This window comes from Otolemur garnettii, unplaced genomic scaffold (genome assembly GCF_000181295.1).
Source record: "Otolemur garnettii isolate 467f Iridium unplaced genomic scaffold, OtoGar3 scaffold00012, whole genome shotgun sequence".
NCBI lineage: Eukaryota > Metazoa > Chordata > Mammalia > Primates > Galagidae > Otolemur > Otolemur garnettii.
Window position 1 is genome coordinate 18,244,490 of NW_003852407.1, and position 13,054 is coordinate 18,257,543.

Here is a 13,054-nt window from a genome sequence, read left to right on the forward strand (position 1 = left end):
GTAGTAAGATTCCATCGTATGGGTATACCAGAGATTGCTTAACCATATAGCTTTGAGGGACATTTAGTTTGTTTTTAGTTTTTTGCTATTATGAATAAAGTCACTGTAGATATTTATATAGAAGTATCTTTGTGAGCATAAATAATTAATAGCATCTATGTTAAGTGTAAATTTAGTTTTGTAAGAAACTGCCAAGCTGATTTCCAAGGTCGTGTGAACTTTACATTCATACCAGATGAGAGATCTCGTCTTTCTATGATAGATGACAGTTTTTTTTTTTTTTAGTTTCCAACACTTTAATAGGTTTGTAGTGATAGCTCATTATGGGTTTACTATATTTTCCCTATTTAATGCACACTAGTTTTTGCCCAAATTTTTGAGGAAAAAAATAAACGGTGTACATTATACATGGGTAGTACTAATTCCTTTCTTTTGTAAATGTTTTTAATTCCTTTATGTATGCTTATGCATTGAAAGTATATCTCTGTGTTAAAAAATAAATGCTAAAATTATTTTATAATACAAAAAATGTTTTGAAATGTAAACAAAAAATTGGAATTAAAAAATTAAAACTTAGAATTTAAAAAATTTAAATTAAAAGTTTAAAAAATTAAAAATTCTAAAATTAGAATTAAAAAAATATTTTTTTCCTGAAAGTTTGGACCAAAAAATGGAGATGTGCATTATACATGGCAAAATATGATAATTTGCGTTTTTCTAATGGCCAATTGGGGCAGTCATGTTTTCACGTACTTATTTGTTATTGCATTCATTCTCTCTTTTATGAAGCATCTGTTCAAGCGTTTTTGGCATTTTTTCAATTAGAATGTATGTTTTCTGATGGTTGAGTATAGAGAATTCTTTTTATAGTAAAGATGCAAGTTGTGTTTACCATATGTGTAATTTGCAAACATTTTGAATGTTTGAGAAAAGGCTTATCTTTTCATCTCTCTATGAAGATATTTTATGATACAGGGCTTTAAATTTCGATTAAATTCAGTTTACCAGTTTTTTTTTTCCTTTTGTGGATCATGTGCTTATTGTCATGCATAAGAACTCTCACCTTAAACCTGACTTGCAAAGATTACCTCTTATGTTTTCTCCTAAAAATATTCTAGTTGTATACTGCAGGTATGTGATCCATTTTTAGTTAAATTGTGAAGTGAGGAATTTAGGCTGAAGCTCTCTCTTTTTTGTCAATGAATATGTAATTATTTCAAGGTCATATGTTAAATTCTTTGAATTGCTTTTATAACTTTGTCAAAAATCAGTTGGCCATATTTTTGCATTCTTTATTCTGTTCCATTGAACTATTTGTCTGTTCCTCTGCCAATACCACACTTTCTTGATTGTTGAACTAGAGTATAATTCTTTACAATGGGTAGAGTGATTCTTCTTAGTTTTCTAAACTTATTGTGGGTTAGCAGATACAGGAAGGATGAAATTTAAACTACCAATGGAGACAAGTATAATAGCAAACTTTTTCTGTGGAAATTCTCCAAAGAGTTGAGGGCTTAGTGGCATCAACTTCATTGGGAAATGTGACTAACATTGAATGACACTGGGCAGTTGTCTACCTTTCAGGCAAAGGGATTTAGTTTACTGTCTGGACCAGAGGCAATAGATGTAATTGTGTGAAGAAAAATTAATTTCAGTAGGAGAAAATGTAGGCAGATTTAGACATTTTGAATGTTGAGGGATCCCCCTTCTCATTACCTACCTGGATTACAGAATTCTGATAGGTAAGCCTGCACTGTCCAGACATGGAAGGACAGACAAAAATTTTGTTCTTGTCTATTTGCTTGGTGCTTTAATTTTCATTTCCATAGTGAAGTTGCATTTTATAGTTTTATTTGATTATACTTCTGGAATCAGAATTGGTGCATGAAAACCTGGGCCAGTTCAATTAACACACCACATATTTGTAGGCAATTGGCATTTATTTTCTTGTGAATTTCTTGCTTATATTCTCTGTACCTTGGCCTTTTGGATACTTATTCTATTTCATATTGATTTGTAATGTTTATTCCAGGTAAATAATTTACTCTTTGATTTTCTATATGGGCTTCAAATAAATTTCCTAGTCTATTATTTTGTTTACGGTGTCTTACAGAAAGTTGGACTTATCTGTATTTTATGAAAATGGGTATTTTATCATTGTATTACTATGATTTCTTTCCTACATTAAACAACCATACCATTGGTTAAAGAGAATTTTATATTTGGAACGTGTTTTCTACTTAGCAGATAAGATAAAAGATTATGTGGTTAACAGATTAGCACTGGCTTTCCTTGTGGAGGGTGATAGAAGAACTGCTTCTCTTTAAATAATTCCTCTTTTACCTATGTGGCAGTTTTCTTTATTTTACCCTTTAAGTTCAGTGGTTCTTAACCTTCCTAATGCTGCGATCCTTTAACACAGTTCCTGTGGGTTGCAACCCACAGGTTGAGAACCACTGTCTGAGACTGTGAGGACTATGATTGCTGGGTCTTTTTACTACTGCCTTTCCTTTCTTTCTTTTTCTTTATTTCTTCACTGCCCTTCCATCTCTCTATTCCCAAACTAGCTTAAGTCCTTCACCTAAAATCAAGTCAAAAAATGGTTTAAGTCATTTGCAAATTACTTTTCCCTCGATTTCTTCCCCTTGGAAACATAAATACTATTGGTGACTTTTATTTCTCACTATTTACTTAATATCTAAGCAGTACTTTTTAGGAACTGGGAATTGCTTTGGGATAGGAGAAACTGTAGAAACTACTAAATTTTACCAATTCATATTGTTAAGCCAGAAGCTAATTTAAGTATAACTTAATACGTAATTTTCTTTTTAATGTGGATAAAATCAACTGTGGTTTTTTTTTTTTTTCCTCCTAGGAAACAAATAGATAACCTTGATCATCTCTGTGATCACTACGCTTCATCAATACACAGTGCTAACATTAACATTGAGGAGCAAGAAGATGTAGTGACTGAAGTACTAAGGGAAACAAAGTCCACAACAGAGGAACTGGAATCTCTCACCAAAACAGTGAGTTTTTCATATTTAAGAATAAAAAGAATTTTGATTTTCATTCTGAGTTATAAATAGTAAAATTTATCTGCTAATAATTGATTACCATTTAGCCAATTTTCTGCCTATATTAGTGTTTTAATTTCTGAATAACAAATTACTACAAATTTGACATCTTAAAACAGCACCCATTTATTACTTCAACATTTCTGTGAATCAGAATTCTGGGTACATTTCATTCTGTGGACTCTAGGATTAATCTACCCTTAGGCTTGTTCAGTTTTTTTTCCTCTTATAATTTGACATAATCATGGGATACAGTATGAGAATTTGACATATTAATGGGATGCGGTGTGATAATTCAGTACCTGTATACAAAGTGTAATGATCAAATCAGAGTAATTAGCATATTCATCTTCTCTACCATTTGTCACTTCTTTGTGTTGGGAACATTCAAAATCTTCCCCTATTACTATTTGGAAAAGTACAATGAATTGTTATTAACGATATTCATGCTACAGTGCCAGACAACATTAGAACCTGTTCCTCCTGTCTAGTTGTGATTTTGTATTCCGTAACCAACCTCTCTCCAACCCCTCCCCCCACTCCACTGCCCTTCCCAGCCTCTAGTTACTCTTACTAGAGGCTAGTCCACTGTCTACTTCCATGAAATCAACTTATTTAACTTCTACAAGTGAGTAAGAACATCCAGTATTCCTCTTTCTGTGCCTGGCTTATTTCATAATGTCCTCCAGGCTCATTCATTTTGCCATAAGTGACAGGATTTTGTTCCTTTTTATGACTTAAATAGTATTCCATTGTGTGTATATAACCATATTTTCTTTCTTTTTTTTTTTATTGTTTGGGATTTATTGAAAGTACAAAGAATTAAGTTACGTTGATTGCATTTGTTAGGTAAAGTCCCTCTTATGATTGTGTCTCACTCTCAAAAGGTGGGTCATACATTATGAACCCCCACCCTCCACCCCCTCCCCATTCACTCATTCCCCTCCCCACCCTAGATCATCTACTACCTTCATATTAGAATTAAGCGCATTCTATCCTTGCTGCTCCATTCTTGTGATGCTTTACTAAAAATATGTTCCACTTCCATCCAAGTTAATGAAAAAGATGTAAAGTCTCCATATCTTTTAATGGCTGAACTGCATTCCATGTTGTGTACACAGCTTGTTAGTCCATTCCTGGGTTGGTAGGCATTTAGTTTTTTCTACATTTTAGCAATGTAAATTGAGCTGTGATAAACAGATCACATTTTCTTTATCGATGCAATTGTTGGTTGATAATTAGGTTGATTCCATATCTTGGCTATCATGAATAATGCTGCAGAGATAAACACCGAGTATAGCAATCTTTTCAACATATTGATTCCCTTTCTTTTGAATATATTCCCAATAGTGGGATTGCTGGACCATATGATAACTCTATTTTAAGTTTTTGTTTAGGAATCTCCATATTGTTTTCCTTAGTGGCTATACCATTAAGTAATTTATAGTCCCACCAACAGTTAAGTTTCCTTTTCTCTGTATCTTCACCAGCACTTGTGATTTTTTGACTTTCTAATAATATCTATTCTGACATAGCTTAGTTATTGCAGTTTTAGAACTGAGGTCCTTGTTTACTTGGCAGCGGTCAGCATGGTATCATACTCAGTTTTGGAGGCTGCCTGGATTTCCTGGTTGTTGGGGCCATTCATCTCTGAAAAGCAATGTTGTATTGATTCCTTTTCATGTTTGTAAACACTTTGACCTTCCATTATGACTCACTATTCTTGAAAATGAAACTTTCTTCTTTGCTGTATCTTTTTACTAGAGTAAATGAAAGTAATAAAATAGTAATAATAAATGATAGTTTATAGTAAAAGAAAATAGGCAAATTCTTATGCCAATTTGCTTTTGTACCTAGTGTTTAAGTTTTTGTTGTTGTTGCTGTAGTTGTTACAATGCTTTTTAGTTGTATCTAATAGGTCAGAACATATTTTAATGTTTGGGGGGCAGTCATTTGTACTTCTTTTTCTGGCAAAACCTTGTGATTTGCTTTCCCCCTATAAATTGAGTGACTGTCTTTTTGTTGATTTATTAGAATTTGTTGTATATTACGGATATTAGTCATTTTAGAGTTACGTATCTTAAAAGTATCTTCACTTTGTCTTTAATGCCTCATGGTAACATCTGATGAAGAGACGTTTCTACTTTAATATATTATCGGGCATAAATACTTTGTAATTTGTGCTTTTCTGAACTTGTTTAAGAAATTTTCTCTAATACCAGGTCATAAAAACATTCTTTGATAATTCATTATAAGTGCTTTGAATTCTGCTTTTCATATTTACATGATGCTTTCAGAACAAACTGTAATTAGAATACCCTCCAAAGTGAGGCTATTTTTCTCTTCACTCTGTGTTCTATTTATACATTTGTAAGTAATAAACTATTTCTGGAGCTTTTGAAATGCATATCTCGCTTGTCAGATGTGATGCATAATCAGTATGAAATTAACGTATGATGTGAAGTGAGATTCTAGTTACTTTTTTAAGTATAAAAAATAAATTCTTGTAATACCATTTACTACTGTATTTTTTTATTCATTAGTACTTAGTGCTACCTCTGTTACATGTCAGGATTCTGTATTTTTGTGCCTCTATTTTCCCATTTACTTTTTACTTTGATCTATTGGGTCTTCTTTACCTCAACACTCTGCGTCTGTATTACTAAAATTTCTTAATGAGCTTTGATTTACTACTATGGGGAATCCTCCAGTGTATTTCTTCATGAGGTCTACGCTATTCTTGACCCTTGCCCACTCAAAATTTCAGTGTAATCTTCTTACTTTTTTTTCAGAAATTTTGTTGGAATTGTGATTGAAGCTGCATCTGCATATGGATTATTTGGGGAAGAAATAACATCTTTATGATAGGCTTTCCTAAACACCCAAGTGATTTAGCTCTTGACTTTACGTGGTTATTTTTTCTAAACTGGACCTTAGCCAGTTTCCCTGAAGCTTTCTGGAAAGCAAGCTTTCTTTTTATAAAATCAGCCTGTGATTTGTGTTATGCATGTTAACACTTCCATCTTCACTAAATTTTAAAGTCATTTTTAAAATTAATTTTTAATGCAATTCTTACACATTCATAAAAGCAGTCTATATACAGTAGAAATTATTTAAAATTTATTAAGGCTTAATTCATGTTATAATATATGAGCAACTTGCATAAATATTGCATTTAAAAAAGTAGAATAAAAAAATTTTATCTGATTTTGCAGTACTATCTAAGTAGGTTGATTTTGCCAACTGTGCTAATAGTGTTATTTAAGTCTTTTACACTTCTGAGTCATTTTCTGATTTATCTGTCAATTCCTGTGAGAGTTTTATTAAAATATCTCAGCAAGATAGTAGATTTCTCTATTACTTTTTCATTTTTACTGTTCATTATTTGCTTTATGAAATTTTAAGCCATATTTTGCATAAAACCAAATTTATGATGTTTAGAATTGAGCTTTTTTCTTATGCTATCTTTTATTTATAAGGTTTAAAGTTTTATGAATGTACATTTTGCCTACCAAACATTAACTATAACCAAAATCTTTAACTTCCTGAACAGTTTAAGGACTGTGTTATCCACTGCCTTTTCCATCATTTTATACCTATTGTCTTTGCTTATTTCTTTATTAAGATAATGTTCTATTAATTTATAGAATAAATTTTTGCTTATATTCATCTCCATGTTAATATTTTCCACCCAACTCTTTCTGCTTATTGGACCTAATTGTTTTCTTTTTTCTTTTTACTCAACTATACCTTTAAAAAATTTTTTTCAGTGAAGAGTCTAGATTTGAGATTCTCAGAGTTTTGTTTTTAATTTTCATTTATATTTTAAAATGTCTTGATTTTGTTTCATGCATTCAATGTAGTAAATATGAACTTGAATTAATATGAGAATGACTTACACTGCTGCATAGCAATAGAAAAGGTTCCAGAGATAGACAAAGTTGAAAATACAAAACTAAAGAGAAAAATAAAACCCACTAATCTAAAAAAGACTGCCTGAAGTATCAGGAGGGATGAGATGGGATCTGAGTTGGGAGAAACTAATCTTAAAGAGATAGAAGAGAGAGTCTCTCTGCAGCAGGGTGCCCTTGGTTCCCTCTCAGCCTCTCCTTTGCTACACTTTCCCTCTGACTACTGTGGGAAGCAACTTGAGGACTTGGAAGTGCCACATACTTGCTTTCTCCCAGCTCTTCACAAATGGTGTTTCCTCACGATATATGTATTTGACTCTGCTCATCCTCTTAATCCTGCCATTATCTGGCTGCATCTACTTGTTTGAAACCTCCACTTGGAAGGAAAAGACTTTGGTGAAACCATCTCTTCACTTTCTTTTGTCTGCTATGAACTCTCACCAGCAGTTGTAACACTCTATTGAAATGATTACTTGTCTATTCCTTTCTAGACTATAACTTTTTTAAGGGCATGCGATGCCTTGTAATTCCTGTTTTGTCTCTGCACAGTTTGTTCAGTGCCTATTGCATAGTAGGCACTGAATCAGTGCCTGTTGAATAAGTGAGTAATTCAGGAAGGCAGGGAAGGAGGGGTGGAGGGAAGAAACAAAGGAAGGAGGGTGGTAGGGAGGAAGGAAAGAAGGGAGGGTATGCAGAGGGAAAAACCTTGATGATTTCAAAGAATAAATGTATCTTTCTGAAATGTATAATTCCTTTAATATACAGTTATATAGTGCTGTCAGATAATTATGACCTCAATTTACTAATCATGCTGAAATTTATCACCTATAAAAATATTACCATTAATAAAAAATTTTCAAAGAGGAAAAATTTATTCACTAAACCTATGATCATTTTTTTTTTTTAAAGACAGTCACCCCCAGTAGAATGCTGTGGCGTCACAGCTCAGATCAACCTCAAACTCTTGGGCTCAAGAGATTCTCTTGCCTCAGCCTCACAAGTAGCTGGGACTACAGGCACCCGCCACAACTCCCAGTTATTTTTTTTAAGAGACAGGTCTTGCTCTGGCTTAGACTGGTCTCAAACTCCTGAGCTCAGGCAATCCACCAATCTTGGCCTCCCAGAGTGCTAGGATTATAGGCGTGAGCCACTGCACCTGGTCACCTATAATCATTTTTTAAAAATTGCTTTGATCACCTCTAAAAGGTTAAGTATAGCCCTCTTTAGTTTGACATTGTAACAGAATGTTATTTTTGATGAAGAATTTTGAATGTATTTAGAAGGTTAGTAATATTTTTCAATGATAGAAATCATTTGGGAGTATCTTAATTTCCAGGGAATATGACAACATGAAGAAGTCTAGATATATTAATTTCTCCTGCATTTTGCTTATTGTAAAAACTTTTAAGCTAGATTTCCAAAGAGTGCATGTGAAGCACTCAATTAAAAGCAATGATGTGCATTATTGTCATGCATTATTATTTTGGTATGTAATTGCAACTTCTAGTTCAAAAGAAATATAAAAGATTTGTGCTGCCTAATTGCACATACAACTTGACTAATTTTTAAAAATTTCAAGGCATATTGTGTTTCCAATTTAGACTCTTTACTTCATTAGCACACACTTTTCTCTAATTTATATTGTTGTTGGATCGATGAAAACACATTTTTCCTTTTTATTTCTACAAAAAAAAAAGCTTTTGTGAACTAGAAGACAACTTGAAATTAAATACTTTAAAATAATGTCAAGATAAAATTATTTTTAAAAATTACAATAAAGTTTATCTATAAATCCCTTTCAATATTTATTTATACTTTTTCCCCATAGTTCAGAAATTATTTTTTAGAAACCAATATCAGCATTTATCTTATTTTCTTGTGATATAAAAATCTGTATACATTTTATTTTATCATTTGATAAGGTAATACATTTTAAGGATTTAGAAATGTTTACGATTTGACATTTATTGAACAGTGGCATAGGCACACAAAATTCTTTTGTCGTAATTCAGTGTTTGGAGAAAAGTTGTAGACATAGTATAATTATAATCCTTTTGTATTTAAGATACCATTTTCACAATTTTTGAGCACTATTCTAGTAAGTATAAAGTTCATTTCCATTACAAAATTATTGTTCTAGATTTTATACAGTGTAAATCCAACCACAGAACACCCCTCCAGCTAGGCCTTTGATTTGAATATTTGCTTCAACATTACTCAGCTTAAGTAATTCGCATTTCAAAAATGGACAAGACAATAATAGTACCTAATATTAACAATTTACCCAATAGGAAACTAGCCTGAGAGGCTGAATGATTTTCTCACATACACAAAGCTATTAAGCGGTAGAGTCAAACTACCACCCAGGAGTTTGGACTGTGAAAGTAACATTGCTGCACGACATGATAGTCATACGTTGAGTAGATAAAATATGATAACACTTAGGAAAGTACAAGTGATGTTCCTTTCATCATGGGATTTCTATACTTATGTGTACGTGGCATATATACAACATATTCAACAGACAACTATTCAAATTGGCTATTATTGTCTTTTCTCTTATTTTCAACAAATGCTTAGTGTTATCTACGTGTTGATTTCAAATATATACTGATTATCATGCTAAAGATTATTTAAATATAATCAGGTTATAAAAGCAATTTATATAGAAATTGACGTTGATTTAGAGAAAATGTTTTGTGGTAGTGTTCGCAGTGTTTTGTGAAGTTGATTTTGAAGAGATTTTCATTTGACCTATTGAGATGATGTATTATATTAATATGTAACCATTTTTAAATTCATTGGATGAACTCAGCTTCGTTATGGTTTATTGTTCTTTCAATTTACTGCTGGATTTGATTTGCAAGTATTTTACTTAAGATTTTGCATTCATATTAATAAGTGTGTCTGTATTCCGGTGTTCTTAATGTGTGCTATATTTGATAGATTTTCTTATCAGGATTATGGTAGCATTATAAAATGAATTTGGAAGCTTTCTTTCCCTTCTTATTACTTGGGAAATTAATATATATTTAAGCAACTGTTTGTTAAAAATTGTATAGGACACCTTGGTGTTCGAATTATTTTCTTTTTCATAGGCAATTGTTTTAGGTCATCACATGATTGTCTTATCAGGCTATATATATTTTTAACAGTCCCGGCAGTAATCTAAGTGGATTAAAATTTTCAAATGTATTGCCATCGTATGATATAAAATGTTCCCTTACACTTTCCCTGCATCTTTCTTCTAATTGTATGTATGTTGTTCACTTCTTAAATTAAATTCTCAAATTATTAACAGTTGATTTTTTTTAATAAAAGATGTCTCTTGTATTTCATAATTCTACAATATTTCATCCTTTAATATGTACTTTTATAAGTCCTTCTATCTTTAGACTTATTCTGTTTCTTTTTACTTTTCACTTTGCTGTTGGAATGCTTAATGCTTTTGTATATGTGTGTGTATATATTTACATATGTACATATACATACACATATATTAGTTTTTTTACCCCAGAGCTACTTTGCTACAAGCTCCTTGAAAGGCATTTCTATCTTCACTGCCTCCAGTTTCTCTCCTTTCATTTCACTAAAGATCATTCCAGTCAGGCTCCTGGCCTCTCCCCACCACATTCCACTGCAGTTGCTATAAATGGATTCTGTTTTCTTCCTTACACCCTCATAGAATCTTATGGGATTAATTATACGAACTATGGTCTAAAATTATTTTAAGAGACAGTTTGAATGACACAAATGCTAAATGTTCATTCCTCAAATTTAGGATATATTCAAAACAGAAGAAAATACTGATCTGATCTGTGATTTTCCCATGTAGATATAGTCTCTATGATCATTTAATACAGAGACACAGACTTTGTAATATACCTTAAAATGATGCTATCATATGCATACAGTAATTGATAGTATGTTACTTCTTATGCTACATAAAACTATTGCAATAGCATCCTACATTTGACAATGTACGTTTAATGACTTGGTTTCTTGAACCCTTGTTACTTGACATTTAGGATATTTTCAAGTTTTAAGCATTATAAAGAAACTATGACAAATATTTCTAAGACTTTTTAATTTAACACAACTACTTATTTTAATCAAATATTCTTATGATGGAAAACTGATAAAAGTTGAACCATGTTTATAGGATCAGAAGGACCAGAAGCACAGGCAAGAATCACCAATTTTATCTTTCTGGGAAGGGTTAAGTTATTTACCAAGATTTTCATATTTTCCAAACTTGATAAAACTAACTTTGCTCTTTTTCAACTCACTTCTTCAAAGACCTTTCATTAAATGGATGTATTGGCTTTAATATTACTGCTTTAGAGTTATAAGAGACTTATCCCATTGAATATTGAAACTTGTACGGCAACTTGTTCACAGTTTACCAGCTGGGTTTTTACTATTTTCATACTTTACTTAATTATATAATTTAGATATTGTTATATAAGTTCTTGAACCTAAAATAATTTTTGAAAATTATTATAAACATAATTAAAATTATGTAATGACTGTTAGTGACTTCACTGATAAATCTAAAGGGATCTTTTCTTCAATATAATTTGTGATTTAATTTATTTTTTAGTTTTATCCTAATTCCTTAATTTTTGTCTTTAGCAAATATTATCTATACCTACTAATGTAAAAGAGATAGATTTTGGAAATTTTGTAATTGATATGAATGAAATGGTGACCTAAGAAAACTTAGTCCCATTTTAAATAGCATACATTTAAAATAATTATTATTTTGTATGCATTTGGTGCTATATGATTAACTCTTAGATGAATCTTCCATGAAAATTTACAAATAATATCTCTCTATCTTGTCCCGCAAAATTTTTTGTACTTTATAGTTTGCCATTAGAAATAATTTCTGTATATTAAATACTGTTAATGTTGATTGCTTATAATAATAATCTTTAAAGGATTAAAATGCTACCAGGTTTTCTAGTTGCTGTGTGGTTTTGTATATCATAGAAAAACATTCTATGTATTAATACTAAAATTTTAGTTAAGATGTTTGGGTATAATTTACAAATATATTTAATCCATTTTAATTGAAGTTCCTTTTAGAAGGCTGTGATTTGATTTTCAGGTTTCTTAAATAAAGAGAGCCTCAAGGAACATTAAGAGCATTGCCCCACAACCATTTCATTATAGCCAAAAATAGAGAAGTGATTATCTTAAAAAAAAAAAAAAAATTGTGGCTCTGGCTTGTACCCTATGAAGTGAATATGTATATGTATGTTGGGCTCACCAGGAGGCCATAATTTCTTTGTTTAGGTTCAGTAGTCTACAGGTAAAGAGAAATTGTGCCCCAAGATGGGTCATACCCCTAGCTTCAACTGCACCTAATTTAGATTTTGAGATTTTGGATATTAGAGGCAATGACATTTAGATGAACTTTGGGGCAACTGGGTTGAGATGTGTGGTCATTCTCAAAGGAAGTGGAAGTAATATGCATATGAATAGCAAGTGGGTCATGAGGCCCAAACTGGGTGAACTGTGGTTGGCAGGATTTGGGCCTCGCATGATACCTGTCTTGGTACCAAGCTTGCAGATATCACAGAGATGGAATTTTGAAGGTATAATTATGTTTATAATCAGTGCCATTCAATTGGAAGCTAATCCTGGATCGTAATGTTAATTCTATGAGTCCATAAATGCAGAACTCAAATGAGAACACAAAAAATTAGAAAAATGTGCCAGAAAGAAGGTGGAGTCAGAGAGAGCAAAGCTTGGGAAGGACTCAGTCAGCCATTGCAGACTTGAAGATGGAGGGGACTATATAGAAATTGAAAAGATATCTGGGACGATGAGCCTTGAGCTCAAGAATTCCACAGCAGCCTGGGCAATAGGGAGACCCTTGTCATTACTAAAAATAGAAAAATTAGTCAGGCCTCCTGATATGTGCCTATAGACCCAACTACTTAGGAGGCATGACTTGAGACCATAAGTTTAAGGTTGAAGTGAGCTATGATAATACCATGGCACTCTAGCTGGGGGTGACAGAGCAGGACTCTATCTACTAAAAAAAAAAAAAAAAAA

At 32.0% G+C, this 13,054-nt stretch overlaps 1 protein-coding gene across 1 annotated transcript in view; it reads left to right on the plus strand.

Moving 5' to 3' along the window:
• Window positions 1-13,054, plus strand: part of CCDC178 (coiled-coil domain containing 178) — a 388,120-nt gene that overhangs the window by 65,626 nt on the left and 309,440 nt on the right. Inside the window, exon 9 of the mRNA XM_023510168.1 lies at window positions 2,876-3,029. Within this exon, the coding sequence (XP_023365936.1) occupies window positions 2,876-3,029 (154 nt within the window). The remainder of the gene's footprint in view (window positions 1-2,875; window positions 3,030-13,054) is intronic.